Source organism: Sarcophilus harrisii, chromosome 2 (assembly GCF_902635505.1).
Source record: "Sarcophilus harrisii chromosome 2, mSarHar1.11, whole genome shotgun sequence".
In the NCBI taxonomy this organism is placed as follows: domain Eukaryota; kingdom Metazoa; phylum Chordata; class Mammalia; order Dasyuromorphia; family Dasyuridae; genus Sarcophilus; species Sarcophilus harrisii.
In genome coordinates, this window is record NC_045427.1 from 253,934,226 (window position 1) to 253,950,678 (window position 16,453).

Genomic DNA, 16,453 nt, shown 5'->3' on the forward strand with positions numbered 1-16,453 from the left:
ATTCTTTCTCCCAACATCCTCTTTCCCCCAATCAGCCTTTACTTCAGTCCTCCTTCGTGATGATTCCTTTGTAACAAAACATTTAAAAGGAAAAAAAATACTTGAAAACCAAGCAATACATTGTCCAGATTTAACTACATGTAACATTCCAGGACCCTTACTCTTCATGAAGGAATGGAGGTCCGTTTTCCCCATTTGTTCTCTGGAGCTGAGCCAAGTCATGTTAATTCTACACCATTCGGTTTCCTTTTATTATCCTTTCAGTTTATGTTGCTGTAGTAATTGTGTATAATATTTTCCTGATTCTGCTTACTCTGCATCAATTTGTATGTCTTCTTCTATTACCCTGAATTCCTTATTTTCATCATTTCTTAGTATTATCCAATTATGTCTGTGTACCACATTTTGTTTAGCCATTCTTTAATCAATAAGTACCTACATTGCTTTCAGTTCTTTACTACTCTAAAAAGTATTGCTATGAATATTTTGATATATATGAGACCTTTCTGTTTTTTCTATTGACTTTCCCAAGAAATATGCCTAATCACAGAATTTCTGGGTCACTTAGATCAATTTTTAATATCATTCCAATTTGCTTTAGTTAGATCAATTAAGCTCTACTAATCGAGTGTTCTATGCTGTCTTTCCAAATTCAATCCAACATTAACTATTTCTATTTTATATAATTTTTTTTTAGTTTTCTAGTGTAAGATACTATTTCAGAGTTGTATATATTGCATTTCTCAAAATATAAGTGGTCTCAAGCAAAGGAATTTGGATAGAACTATATAGTTTTATACTTGATTAAAGTTGCTGGGATAATTGGAAAAGAATTTGGGAAAAATTAGATTTATACCATCATTTTACAATATATATGGCATTAAAATCAAAAGGTATAAGTGACCTGTATATCCAAAATTATACTTTAAAAAAGTTTTAAAGGAAAATTTTAAAGTACCAAGTTTTAAATTACCAAATTAGGTACTTTTCACACGTTGGTAGAGAATTAGGTAGACAATTCTTTGTCAAACAAAGGACAAAAATGATCACACTCAAAAAAATGGATAATTTTGATTGTATATAAAATCAAAACACTTTTGCATCAGCAAAATCAATACAATTAAAACGTTCTTTCAGTAGTATTTTATTTTTCCAAACACGTGTAAAACTAGTTTTCAACATTCATTTTTGTAAAACTTTGTGCTCCAAATTTTTCTTCCTGACTCGCCTCCCCTCCTCTGCTATGGGTTAAATATGTGCAATTCTTTTAAATATATTTCCATATTTATCATGTTGTACAAGAAAAATCAGATCAAAGTAGAAAAAAACCACAAGAGAAAAAAAAAAAAAACAAGCAAACAACAAAAAAAGAGATGAAAATACTGTATTTTGATCTATGTTCAGTCTGCATAGTTCTCTTTCTGGATGTGGATGGCAATTTCCATCCCAAGTCTTTTGGAATTGCCTTGAATCACCACATTGTTGAAAAAAGCCAAGTCCACCACAGCTGGATCATCACATAATCTTCTTGTTACCATGTGCAGTATTCTCTTGGTTCTAATTACTTCATTCAGCATCAGTTTATCTAAATTTTTCCAGCCTGCTCATCATTTCTTATAGAACAACAATATTCTATTACATTTATCTATCATAACATTCCTTGACTGATGAGTATCCACTCAATTTCCAGTTCCTTATCACTACAAAAAGGGCTGCTAAAAACATTTTTGCACATGTGGGTCCTTTTCACTGTTTTATGATCTCTTTGGAATATAGATCCATTAGAGACACTGTTGGATAAAAGGGTATGCACAATTAGATAGCCCTTTGGGCATATACAACTAGAATTTTTAAAAAATAGTCAATTGGGAGAAAAATCTTTGCAGCAAATATCTCAAAAGTCTGATATTCAAGCTACATTTGAAACTAACAAAAAATTAGACCAAAATCATTCTCCAAATAATATGGTCAAAGGATAAGCAATTTTCAAAGGATTTATAAACTATTAGCAATGATATAATGTGAAGACCAGGTTAGCACCCTGGATACCTTAGAATCAGCCGGAGTCAGGATAAGCAAAAGTCCTTGGTCTTTATTCTTGGTCTTTAGGGGTGGAAGTGAATTGGATGGACGCAGAATCTCCACCACCTCTCCTCTTCGTTTCCCACCCAAAATGACTCTGACTAGTCTTACTCCATTCCCTAGTCCCTCCTACAATTCTCTGTATACACCAGTTATTGAGCCAGCACAGAATAATGGGAAGGGCCATTTTCCAAGCATATGAGAATAGAATATTGTCCAATCGGTAGTTAGCCTTAAGTGCTCTGTTGTCCAACCTCAGTGCATCAACTCAAGAGTTTCAGCCCTTCAGTTCTAAATCACTAATAAGGAAAATGTATATCAATTGAGATTGCATCCCAACTCCACAAATTGGCAATGATGACAAAAGAATAAAATTGCTGATGTTTAATGAGTTGTAGCAAAGAAAGACACACCAATATAATGCTGATGGAGTTGTCAGATGGTGTAAATATTTTAGAAAACAAATAGGAATGATGCTTAAAATTTTTTTTTCTTATCTTAAAGTTCTTATCTTTTTACCCAGGGATTCCATTGTGAGACACATACCCCAGGATTGTCAGTAATAAAACAGAAAGGTCTTATTCCTATCATTATGGTCCTTTCAATAAGAAGTAAAGTGGATACTCAAGGTTGGGAAGTACTTAAACAAATTATAGTACTTAAATGCTAAGGAATAGTACTGTGCTATAAGAATATAGCTTTGCATTCTGATAGATGTTCCAATAGCATAATGATTAGCCATCTTTACCAAGACTGCAAAGTGCCCCTTGATATTTATCTAACTCTTAAAAATGATTTCTGCAGTTTTTTTTTTTTTTTTTACATTAATCAAAAGAACTTTTACTATTTTCCTTAGGGAATTCCTTCATACACATAGTAACCTCATTGGGTTTTTTGATTTGTTTATTATTATTATTACTTTATTTTATTTTTTTATTATAGCTTTTCATTTACAAGACATAGGCATGGGTAATTTTTCAGCATTGACCCTTGCAAAACCTTCTGTTCAAACTTTTCCCCTTCTTCCCCCCATCCCCTCCCCTAGATGGCATGTAGACCAGTATATGTTAAATATGATAGTAACCTCATTGTGAGAATCTTTCTTCCATCTCCTTGGTCCAAAATTCCTTTTCCTGAGATTATTGTTCTTTGTTGTCACTTTCCATGCCAGCAGAGGACCAGAGAGACTCATACAGATTATCTACCAAAATTCCAGAAAACTCTGGACATATCCTAAAGGCACTAACCAGATAAATCTTTACTAGTCTGTTGGCTATTAATCTGCTTCTATTAATCTGGTCTGCTTATTAGTCTAAAATGCTTTTTTTCCTTGGCATATGTCCTTTTAACTACTTTGTATATCTGGATTTGATTAAAGTATATGTTTTAAAATATATATTTCCTCCATCCTTTTCAATTCCCATTCACTCATGCATTTTCCTTGTTATTTGTTTTTCATTCTCATGTTGTAAGGAAGTAACCAATATTTTCCTAGAGAAACCTAAACATATCCTAAATCAGTTTATTTTCTCTTACAACTGCCTTGATGATGGCAATAAGCCTACCTCATTAGTAGAATTATATATAGTAAAATTATAGTGACTAAAGATGCCAAACAAGAAATGGACTAGCATAATTGTTTGCCATTGATTATCTTGTACAATGATAAAAATCACTTTTTTCTAAAAAACTAGGAAGAATTGACATGGAAGTAACAAGAGCGCTGGATTTAGAGTCAAAAAGAACTGAGTTTAAATTCAGCCTTAAATATTTATTAGCCTGTGATCCTAAGTAAGTTATTTATTCTCTCTCAGATCTAATTTCTTCATTTTTAAAATGGACATACTAATAGAATTACTTATTGTGAGAATCTCATGAGATTATACACATATACACAAATACATACGTATACGTATATAGTGTTTTTCAAACTTTCAAGTGCTCTACAAATTCTAGCTAATAATATTATTATTGAATATATCATCTAGTTTATTCTTTGCATATTCCCATAAGGTAATGTGAGGTTGAAAAAAAATAACTATCATCACTGAATTACAGATAAGGAAATTAAAGTATAGAGTGATTTAAAGGATTAGTCAGTTAAAGAAACAAACATGGGGAAAAAAAAAACAATGACTCAAATTGCAGGGTGGAGGGGATAAAGAACTTTTTCACAGAATTCTAGTTAGTACTAGCATTATTATCCCCATTTTACAGATGAAGAAATTGAGCTTCAGTAAGATTAAATTACTTAATTTTTAAATCTTAGAATCAAGATTTGGAATCCTTTCTACCACATTATATTACCTCTTTCAAAGAAAAGAATGAGTTCCCTTGTTCCAGTGTTTCCCATTACTTTTTCAGGAGGAACAATTGCATTGCATAGCAATTGATAGTTTTAGTAAGGACAAAGATCATAGGATTATAAATTTCAACTTTGGCAAAGGCTTGAAGTTGAGCTTAGCAATCTGGGTAAACAAATTTAAAAAACACGCACTTATGATTCCAAGTTACAGGATGGTTTGAAGGGTGAAAGTTATTGTTCTTTCTTCCATAACCCACTAAAAGTGGGGAAAGGTATAAATGTTTAGTCATCCTCCGAGTTTCTCTAAGCTTTTTGTAAAGAGAGGGTTGAAAGTTACCTATTTAAAAAAATAATTTAAAAAGAAAGTTGCTAATTTTTATTATGGAAGATAATGCTTTTACTACCTTATTCAGAGAGTCGTTATAAGGAGAATACCAAGTACACTGAAAGACAAAAGTGGTAAAATGAACAGGACACTGAACTTGGAATCAGGGAAGTAAGGGTTCAACTCTGGCTTCAGACACTTAATTAGCTATTGGGATATTAGGCAAGTCTTTGAATCTCTGCAAAACTCACTTTCCTTATCTATAAAATAGAGATATTAATCTTTTTACTGTCTAACTAACAAGCATGATATAATAGATCTAAAAACTTATACAAGCATTAAAGTTCTATATTAAGGTTAGTTATTGTTATTAAAAACTAAAGAAGTGAGTTATTGTTATTTATATTATGCTATTTACTGCCAATTCTCCCTGTAATTTTCTGTTCTGAATATGAAAGATGAAGCCAATGAGTTTTCAAAGGTTCTTTTTCCTGAATTTTCATTCAAAGCTTACTCTAGAGATGATGTGCATTTTCTTTTGACCTCTTTATGGTAGTTACAGAAAATTCCTTATTTGTGCCTTCATTTCTAATTGGCAATTTAAATTTGAATCTGGACTCCTAGTTTTCTTTAAAAAAAAAAAAAAAGCATTTTAAAGGTGTTTTAACCTTATTCTGTTCTAATTTGTGTAACATATTTCTTTAATTTTTAACCTGTCTTCAGGATGAATAGGCCAGCTAAGCACTCTTCCTTTCATCCTTTATGTGCCTTCTGAAATTTTATCTGATGAAATACACTCTTTGGGGAAAATAGTTAAACAAATGGGTTTGTTCCTCTTGACTAAACAACATAGGATTTATCGTACTGTGCCTTCAGTCACTTGGGGAGAAGTTGGACAGTAGGGAAATCAAATACTTAAGATACTAACACTTCACTTGGTAGCTGTATGTAAAACCTTAAATACAGCTATGATTGAAAAAAGTATAGCAATTTTATCCTTTATTCTCTTTATTATTTTATCCTGCTATTCTCAATAGCAAATATTTATATATTGAAGAATACTTTTATAGACACCATTGTTTGTCTTTTATGATGTCATCTAGCCAAACTATTGTTCACTATTCAATGATATAAGTATATGAATCTAGAAGGGAATGAGACAGGGACAATATATCACATTAACTGTTTATATGCAGAGGTTTACAAGTTGTTATGCTTTAAGGTAGGTTGTGCAAATAATACATATGAACAAATGAAGTTGAGAGAGTTTAAATAACTTTCTGAAGGTTCCAGAATCACTAAGTTTCAGTATTATTTTTGCAGTTTACAAACAGGAAAATAATTAGAGATTATTCAGTAGTAGGGATATCTCTTCTCTGACTGGAGGAAAGGAAAAGAGAATAAATAACACTGTGAATTTAATGAATTCTTAAGCAAGGATGAAGAAACATGCCAAATGACTTCAACCAGATCTTAGTAAAGTAGGATACAGGTCATCGAATGTGAGAAAAGGGGAAACCTGTAATGAGATAAAGACTTAGTAATAATCGAATCAAAACATTGTAGAGTAATATCAGGAACTCAGTTGAGGTTGTGTACTTTACGAATTTTTAGTAAAAATTCAGTATAAATGATTGGCACATCTAAGACCTATCCTAGCTAATTAGAGAGAGACATGTAACCAGAAGAAATCAGGATTCATTCCCTCATCTTCTCATAGAAATAGATTTTGAACACTCTGCAATGGTTCAGTAATTGTCATGAAGGACTATCAGCATCTAATATCTCTGCTCCCCAAAAGTTAGGCGGGACCATTCCAAAAATAAATTTCATCATTATTTCAAAATTTCAATAATCATTTCTATGTACTGATTGTTCTTTCTTATTATGTCCATGACGTAGTATATTGTATTTTCTCTCCACTTTTCCATCATTGTTGACTTTCTGCAGAGCTCCTACTCCAAAATCTCCAGTAACTATGGATTTTCAAAACTTTTCCCCCTGGAGTGAAAACTGTCAGATTCTACCAAGGTGGAAAGATTTTAAGTATGAACCAAATGGCAGCTGTGTGTGTGTGTGCACACATGTGCATGCACGTGTACACATGTGCACTTCTCTATGTCAATCAAGAGCTATCCTAGTTAATTACAAAGAGGTATACCATCAGAATTTTAGCCAACACTTGGAACTACTTTTGGCCAAAGAGAATTATTATGACACTATCTGCAAAAAAAAAACAAATATGGAATTGCTATAGTCAATACCTACTTACTGGTGAAGTCATGAGAGAGGTAGCATAATTTAGTGGAAAGAGTGCTATATTTGGAGACCTAGATTCACATCTGACTTATTATCTGTGCAGCCTTGAACTAGACATTAATCATATTATAAGCTTGATTTCATCATTTTGAAGAAGGAAGAACTTGAACTTGGGCATCTGTTAAGGTTTACTCTCACACTTGATCTAATTTTACATGGAATCATGAGATCCATAGTCAGTAATAAAACATTCATCAAGAGTTACTATGTGTCAGGTACCATGCTAAACTCTGAGGAATACAAATACAGAAAAGAAACATATTCCTTGTCCTCAAATAATTTATAATCTAATAATAATAAAGGAAGATAACACAGAAAGAGAAGCAACATAGATTAAGAACTTGAAGAGATCTTAGAGGTCCTCAGATCCAACCCTCTCATTTTACATGAGGAAATTGAGGCTCAGAGACATTAACTATATAACTCAAAAACATAGTAAACACCAGAGACAGGATTCAGGCCCAAGTCTTCCTACCCAAGTCCAACATTCTGTCCTATGCTATATTACATCTTTCCTTGGCTCATATGATAAGTCATTTAGATAACACTAATCTGGAAAATTTTTTGGTTTGCTGTGTTTAAGAAGAGCATAATTTGGGTATTATCAGTTAATGATACATAAAAGTTTTATTGATCTGTGACCAGGCTAAAGTCTCTGAAGAGATTAAAAGAAATTCAGTAAGTTAGAAGTATCATTAGTATCATTGAGACTTTTTGTTCTTCCACATTTAATATGATTACTGAAACATGATACTATCTTTTATACTAATATATCTTGTTTGATTTTTTTTTTTTTTAACTCTAGATCATCAAGCTGCTGGATGGAAAAAGATCTCAGACTGTGGGAATTTTGATATCTAGCTTGCATTTAGAAATGAAAGATATCCAACAGGGTAAGTCTTCTCTATTGTTCCGTTGATTATGTTTTAAAATAAAGACTATTAGGGGCGGCTAGGTGGCGCAGTGGATTGGGCAACAACCCTGAAGTCAGGAAGGATCCGAATTCAAATCTGGTCTCAGACACTTAACACTTCCTAGCTGTGTGATCCTGGGCAAGTCACTTAACCCCAATTGCCTCAGCAAAAAAAAATAAATAAAAATAAAGACTATATATTACTAAAAAAACAGAATGAGTTTTAGTTTTTTTTCTCATTCTATAAATAAATGTCAAATTAATTATTTTTCATAAAAGATAATATTACCTAGTGCAGGAAAGCATGCTGTTCCAAAGCCAAAAAGATGTCCATGTGTTCTAAAATTTTGACTATATACAAAATGAAAAAATACCCCCATTCTGAGCTTAAAAAACAAACAACAGCAACAACAAAAACAAACAAAAATACCAGGTAACAGCCACAGTGCAATTAAATTAACTGGCCTACATTCTAGATCCCACCATTGGAATGAGAAAAATAAGAGCAAACCCCAACAACATAAATTGACATGAATTAGATGGAAAGGTTTTTTTAGAAGTTTTTTTTTTTTTTTTTTTTTTTTAGTTTAGGTTTCCATAGAAATTTCTTCTAGAAGTATTGCTATAAAGTTTTATCGATAATTCTGATTTGAAAAACATTTTATAAAATGGTGAATCCCAGTCTTAGTTATTAGTTCAGTGCTATGTGGCATATATTGAGCTGATTTGTTTTCAGAATCATATATAGCCCAAGTCTCTTGGATCATGGCTTCTTTAATACCCATTCCTTTTCTTTCTTTCTTTTTTTTTAAAATCTGTTTAATCATTGTCTCAAGGAGGATCAAGTGGAGTCCTTCAAAAGGCTAACATTTTCAAAAACTCCCAAAAGGTAGAAACTTTGAGGATTAAAAAAAAAGAAAAATTAAAAAAAAGAAGGGGATAATGACCAAAATTATCTATAAAAAGGAGAAACTAAGACCAGTCTAAGATGAGTAAGGAGAGCTGGAAGAAGAGGAGAGAGGTAATGAATTAAAAGAATGAATAAAGTTATTTCTCAAGTGCTACTATGTGTGAGCACTGTGCAGAGAGCTATAGAAAAACCGGACAGTCCCTGCTCTCGAGTAACTCACAGTCTATTTAGGGGCACCAGTATGTAAAAAAAGTCTAGGCAAATAGAAGATTTTTTTTAAAAAAGACAGTAATTGTAGGGCAAATAGCAAGGCTTAGGGGCACAAATAAATGCTGTGGTTATATTTAGGAAAAGATTGAGGCATTTGCGTTTGGTGTAATCAACATAGGGAAGTAATTGGAGGCCTAGATAGATACTAAGGAAAAATATTTTAATAAATTAAAAATAAAGATGAGAAAGGGAAGCAAAACTAAACATTATTTTAGGTCCAGGTGAGAGCTAAACAAGGAAAAAATATTTAGACTTGGAATTGCAGAAGATGGATCAAGAAGGTAGAAAGAAAGGGATGAAGAAAGAGAGAGAGAGAGAGGGAGGATGAAAGTATCACCAACATTTTGTAGCAAGGGAAAAAAATGAGAAAAAAAATTTAAAAAAAAAAGTGAGGCAGTGGTTCAAGAGAATGATAGAATTATTTAGCAGTAGGTGGGACAGAAAATGGGTAAATTCAGCAAAATTTTGATATAAAAGAATTTTTAAAAAAGGACTTCAAAGAACGTCCTGAAATATAATCCTTTTAGTGAGTAGGAATCTGTATAAATGACCCAGAATACATGAGCAGCTCCTTAATTATCTTTGTGATCCATCATGGTAGTAATGGGATATAGCTTCTAGAGAAAATATGACAGGAGTCTTGAGGCCCCAGGCCTTGGCAGTGTCTAGTTCCACAAACAATGCTGGCTGTCAGATAACAATCTGTGGTTAGTAATAACAAAGTTTCTGAGATAATAATAGGGTGCATACCAGATCACTCCTCAACTCTACCTCTAAGCCATAAAATTAGTATATCAGTTATATGAAGCACCTGATATCTCTATCTTTTTCCTATAAATTTATGTTCTGCTTCTGGTAATTTGCAAAATACTTTTGGAACTTACAATTAGAATAAACTTTGTCCCTTGACTTGGAGATGGTTTCAAGCCTGCAAATTCTCTTGGGACACCTTGCAACCCCAACTTTTTTGGGTCTCTCTCTGAACTTCAACACCTTGCTAGAACTGTGATTCTAGCCAATCTTACGTTACTCATGGAGGATACTGCAGCCCTGGGGGGAGACAGTGAGAAAGAAATGGAATGGAATGGAATGAACACTGAATTTGAAAATCAAAAACCAAAACAGCCCTGCCATTTAATACCTGTAAGAACCTGGGCAAGTATTTCAACTTTTCTAGGGTATAATTTCCTTATATCAGTGGTTCTCAGCTCCAGAGTTCATGAATTTGTTATGTTTTTTTAAATACTTTGAGAACTGTATTTTCATGTAATTAGCTTCCTTTGTAAACCTATGAAAATCCCTAAGAATCCCTGACTTAGATAACTGACTCACATGCAGGATCAACTTCTATGAACCTAAGAAATTGATCTATCAGACCTCTGAATCAGCCTCTCACTAAAAGCTGTGAGAGAGTCCCATATGGAGTGAAGGAACCATCATGAAAACATAAGTTTCTTCATAATTTTAGAAAAGTCTAAGTATGCTGAGTTTCAGATATGGGGATACTTTGGCCAGATTTCTCCCAAAGTAGCATCTGATCACTGTCATGTTTATAAGTAAAGACAAATCTTCAACAAACTTGTTGGTAATAAAAACATGCCAGCATGATCCATAGGTAATAGCAAGTCTGACAATATAACTATATTCAATAGTCCAGGACTTTTATGACACTCTGCTTCTGTTTGAATAGTGTCTGGTAGAATATTTATCATCAGAAATAGCAAGTTTAAGTCATTTCTACCCTTCCTCCCCCTTTAAGATCACTCGTCTGCCAGGAACCTGCTTACATGAAGGAAAAATGTGTGGTCAGTGCTTTCCTGTTGATGAAAATCATAAAAGCATAAATTCCTAGCACTGAAAGAGAAGTGAGGTGATCATTTAGTCCATCCCCCTGCCTCTAACACCTAAGTTATTTCCAAAAAGATTGTCTGCCTGTTCTGAAAAATCCCCAGCTTCCCTTAGTTATGCATTCCAGTTAGATGTGGCAATATAATCAGAACATCATCTTTTTGAGATGGTTGAGTGACGCAGGCATCTGAAGGTCACTTAGGACCGTCAACGTCATTTGGAATTTGCTTTTGCACGTGCATCTGCAAGAGTCCCAGAGAGCAACAGACAAATTTGTATTTTCTTTTTTTTTTTTTTTTTTGGGGGGGGGTGGTATTTTCCTTTTACCGAAAGGATTCCTGTTGCTAGCCTGGCCTGTAAAAAATCCAGTGTGTGGAACTCCTGGACACTTGGTACATAGAGCTTGTGTGAAAGTAAAATGGGTGATTATTAAGTTATTAAAAGAAATTTTAGAAATTGAGGAAAATGAAATAACTTTCAGACAGTAACCCAGAAAATGGGTAAAGTGAGTTAAAGATAAGAGCAAGAACTGCAATGTCTCTCAGAATATGTTCTTCTATTTATTACTTTTAAAACATATGACCTAACCTATTATTTAGGACCATAAAATTTACAAGAAGAAAATTTAGAAATCATTTAGTCTAACCAACTCAGGTTCCAAGTTTGAAAATTGTAGTCCATAAAGGGAAAGTCACTCCCCATGATCACACAAGTCATAGGTATCAGTACTAGGATTGATAGGATTTGGGGTTGCAAATCCAGTGGCCATGCCTTGACATCATGACTTTCTAACAAGTCAAGCCTATCCCCATTGATTCTTATTATTTAAAGTAAGATCAATAATTATCCCAAAGAAGATTTAAACAACAGGAAAGGTTTTGTAATAAGCTAGTACAGAAGGATGCTGCAGTTCTATTCTTTGGCCTTTTTAAAGACTGCCAATGAAAATTGTAGAGGTTATACCTCACATTTTAAGAAACATATTTTTGGAGAATTCATTCTATTAATTACTTTTAGCAAAATAAAAATTGCAAAATATTTAGGTAAATAATTATGTGTATTTTAAAATATTTGCCACTTAACATTTTAAGCCTCTTTCTTATTTAGAAACTTTCATGCCAGAACTTTTTCATACTTAAAATATATTGGTATTTACATTATCTTATTGATGTGGGTCCTCCCTTACTCTGGGGTAGAATACAACCTATCCATGCCTATTCAAGCCACGTCTCTGTCCTCTTACAAAATCTGTTATAGGGGTCTACTGAACATGCTGGAGGCCATCATCCAGATCTCTTAATATCACTTGAATATTAATATGGTATTTAACCTATCTAAGTGGTATACCCCAACTGGTCCACTTCTTTTCCCAGCTTGTATCTTATGGATGACATATTTTATGGCATTTTCTATGCATGTTATTGCCAGAGCCCATCGATACTCACCATATTTTTCTTCATTATTTTTTGAATTATTTGCAGTTTTGGTTTTTCAAAGAATGTGGCATTGTATAACTATCAGCCATACAGCATTATCAGAAGAATTTAGATATTTAAAAAGGTTTTTGCTTACTACTTTAAAGTTTTTTCATTTTGTTCTTAATAATACTCATATAATTAGAAAAATTTACATCATACCAAGAAAAATGGCAAACATGACAAAAATTGGAAATGGTTTTCTTTTCAGATCACGATGCAATAAAAATTACATTCAACAAAAAGTTAGGGGTAAATAGACCAAAAAGTAATTGGAAACTAAATAATCTCATCTTAAAGGATGATTGGGTGAAACAGCAAATTATAAACACAATAATTTCACTCAAGATAATGACAACAATGAGACATCATACCAAAATTTGTGGGATGCAGCCAAAGTGGTAATAAGGGGAAATTTTATATCCTTAGAGGCTTACTTGAATAAAATGGAGAAAGAGATCAGTGAATTGGGCCTGCAACTTAAAAAGCTAGAAAAAGACCAAATTAAAACCCCCAATCAATTACTAAACTTGAAATTCTAAAATTAAAAGGAGAAATTAATAATATTGAAAGTAAAAAAACTATTGAACTAATAACTTCATAATTGGTTTTATGAAAAAAGCAATAAAATTGATAAACCTTTGGTAAATCTGATTAGAAAAAGGAGAGAGAAAATCAAATTAGTAGTCTTACTTACAAAGATGGTGGATCATGGGTCTGGATTAGTGTGTGTGTGTGTACACTTTACAATTGATGTGTTGATTGGTTGTTAGAATGAAAATATGGTGTTCATATCTTTGTTAGAAGAGAATGTTCTTTAAGGAAGGGATATATTTGGAAAATAAATGAAAACGAACAGATTTGCTTTTGTTTTTTTTGGTGGGAATGAATGACCAGATCTGTGATTTTATTGTATAGGGAATGCCCACTGAGGAAATTCCCTTTAATTATATAGATTGACACCTGCTTTAAATTTATAAGGAATTGCCCTGGCAGCTAAGAAGTGAAGCAACACAGATATCAATTAAGAATAAGTTTTTTTAAAGATGAGACCACTCTGGAGTCAGGAGGACCAGAGTTCAAATCCAGCTTCAGATACTTCCCAACTGTGACCCTGGAAAAGTAACTTAACGCTAGTTGCCTTGCCAGAAAAAAAAAAAAAAAAAGATATGACTTTGTGCCTCTGTCTCTTATCTTTGTTCTAGATCTTAGACTTTCATGTGTATATTTAACCCATTGCAACCAATTGGGTGGTACAAACCTTATGGCATTTATATGAGTTTCTCATGCTTTTGAAAATGATATTTCTTATGTTTAACCTAAAATCATATTTTTAAAAAATACATTCAGAAGTAGCTTCTCAGTCTTATTTTTGGGGAGTATAGGTGCCATAATAATGATGATTTTCTCTGTCCCATTGTTCCCTTCTTTAAAATCCTACCTCTAGGAATGAAAAAGAGGAGCAAGTCAAAAAGAAGCAGTCATTTGTAGGATTAATTTCTAATCCTTAAATCCTTAGATTCCCAGTCCAATGTTTTAGCTTTAATTATCTCCAGAAATTTGTTGAAATATCAGTGCTACTTGATAATCATCATTAATTTCCTTTGTAGTTCAAAAATGCATTGTATATCATCCAGGTTATTTTAGAGAAAATCCCAAAGAATCTCATTTGACCCTAGGGGATCTTACTAACTAGACCCTAGATGTCCAACGATCCTGTGATATACATGGTATTTCAAAACTTTTAGTTCACTATTTTTCGGAATACCATATTTTTATTTCCAAATGATTGGGGATTTTGCATGATTGAGGATAAGTTATCTAAGTTTTTAAGTCTAGGCTATTTTGTGTGACTGTAGGATACCACTTACATCCTGACCATCCCCACCATACTTGTTGCTTTACTGTTCTTCTTGGAGTGTCTATAGATTTGACATATTTTCCAATAAGATAAAATCTATTGGAGTCATATAGACTTTTTAGTCTTTCAGAGTCACTGAAAGTCAGATTCACTGACTTGAATTTTTGTTTTCTTTTGTCATTGAAAGTTTTTTCATAGGATCTCTGATCATGTATCTTTTTTTCTCTAGGATTTTTATTGTTACTTTGAACTTTAAATATAACCTCAAAATATTGTCATCATTTGAAGGAAAATAGGCTTTGCACTATTAGTTCATTTTAAAATCAAGTTATATATATTTAAGATCCTAGAGGCCTCATTATTAGTAATCTTATGTTTTATGATATACAGCTGAAAAAACAAACATACATTCTTTTTCAATAATGCATATAATGCATATAATTATAAATCAATAAATTAAAATATTAATACAATATCTCCCATTGTAGAATCTAAGCTCCTTGTGAATAGGAATTGTTTCATCCTTGATATGTGTATTCTTAGATCCTAGCATAGTCCCTAGAAAACCTCTACAAATTCTATTACAAATAATAATTGCTGACTTTTTCTAACGCTTTAAAGTTTTCAAAGTGCTTAGCATACATTATTTTATTTAGTCCTCACTACAACTCTTTAGGCTGGTGTTATTATTATCTCCATTTTATAGATTAGAAAAACTCAAGTTAAATGAATTGCTAGGGTCAAACAGGTAGCAAGTTCCTGAAGCAATATTGGAAATAAGTCTTCCTACAGCCATCTAAATGTACCTGGGTACAAAAACATCCATCCACTTTTTATTATTATTATAATTTTTTATTGACAGTACAAATATATGGGTAATTTTTTACAACATTATCCCTTGCATTCACTTCTGCCATCTACTTCTTTTGAATTTATTCTTCTGAGTGAAAAGGTTAGACTTTTTTAAAACAAATTTTACTGATATTTTGTTTCTTACATTATCATAATATTTTATGCATTTCTTCTCTCACCTTCCCTCTTCCAGAGAGCCATTCCACATAACAAATAATAGTTTTGAGAAAATTTTTTAAAAATTAGCACAACTAATGGATGCATTGAAAAAAATCTCAAAATACATATATAATATATAACATTTGTGGACCTCCCACCTCCATGAAGGGTTTGGTTAAACAAGTTTTCATTTGATCTTTATAATTTTGTTATATTTACTTTTGTTTTGTTGGTGTGTCATTGTTCTTTCTATTTACATTGTAGCCATGGTATATATTTAAAAAACAAGCAAACAAAAAAGGTGAAAATACTATGTTGTAATCCATATTCAGTCCCCACAGGCCTTTCTGGATTCAGGTAGCTCTCTCTATCACAAGTCTATTGGAATTGATCTGAATCATTTCATTGTTGAAAAGAACCAAGTCCATCAGAGTTGATCATTACATATTCTTATTGCTGCTGTTTACAATGTTCTCTCATTTAGCTTCAGTTCATATACATCTCTGCAGTCCTTTCTGAAATCATTCTGCTGGTCATTTATTATAAAACAATAAATTATTATAAAACAATATTCCAGTGCATTCATATACCATAACTTATTCAGTCATTGTCTAACTGATAGGCATCCATTTACTTTCCAGTTCCTTGCCATTACAAAAAAAAATTGTAACATTTTAACACATGTAGATCAATTTTCCCTCTTTTATGATCTCTTTGGGATACAGACCGAGTAGAAATACTTCAGCATCAAAGGGTATGTACACTTTGATATCCCTTTGGGCATAGTTTCAAATTGCTCTTCAGAATGCTTGAATCAGTTCACAACTTCTCTAACAGTTTATTAATTTGACATATTTTATAAGAATATGTACTCAATGTACTTTATTTTGCTTCAGTTCAAAAAAAATTTTTTTTTCTCTGTATCTATCACATTCACTATTTCCTATAGCATAGTAGTATTCCATTATATTTATGTGCCACAATCTATTTGGCCATTTTCCCACTAGCTAGAATTTTTCTAGCTAGAATTCAAAAAAGGATCATAAATGAAACTCAAGGTTTAAAAAGTTTCTCTTTTGTGCTAAAAATTACTGGTAATCAAAAGTCTTATCCTTAAAATGCTACAAGAGACCC

General features: G+C 32.4%; 1 protein-coding gene across 2 annotated transcripts in view; it reads left to right on the top strand.

The window, feature by feature from the left end:
* FMN1 (formin 1) overlaps window positions 1-16,453 on the top strand; it is a 477,206-nt gene that overhangs the window by 313,434 nt on the left and 147,319 nt on the right. For both annotated transcript variants that reach the window (XM_031952031.1, XM_031952033.1), the window contains one exon: window positions 7,837-7,924. In XM_031952031.1, coding sequence (XP_031807891.1) covers window positions 7,837-7,924 — 88 coding nt within the window. The remainder of the gene's footprint in view (window positions 1-7,836; window positions 7,925-16,453) is intronic.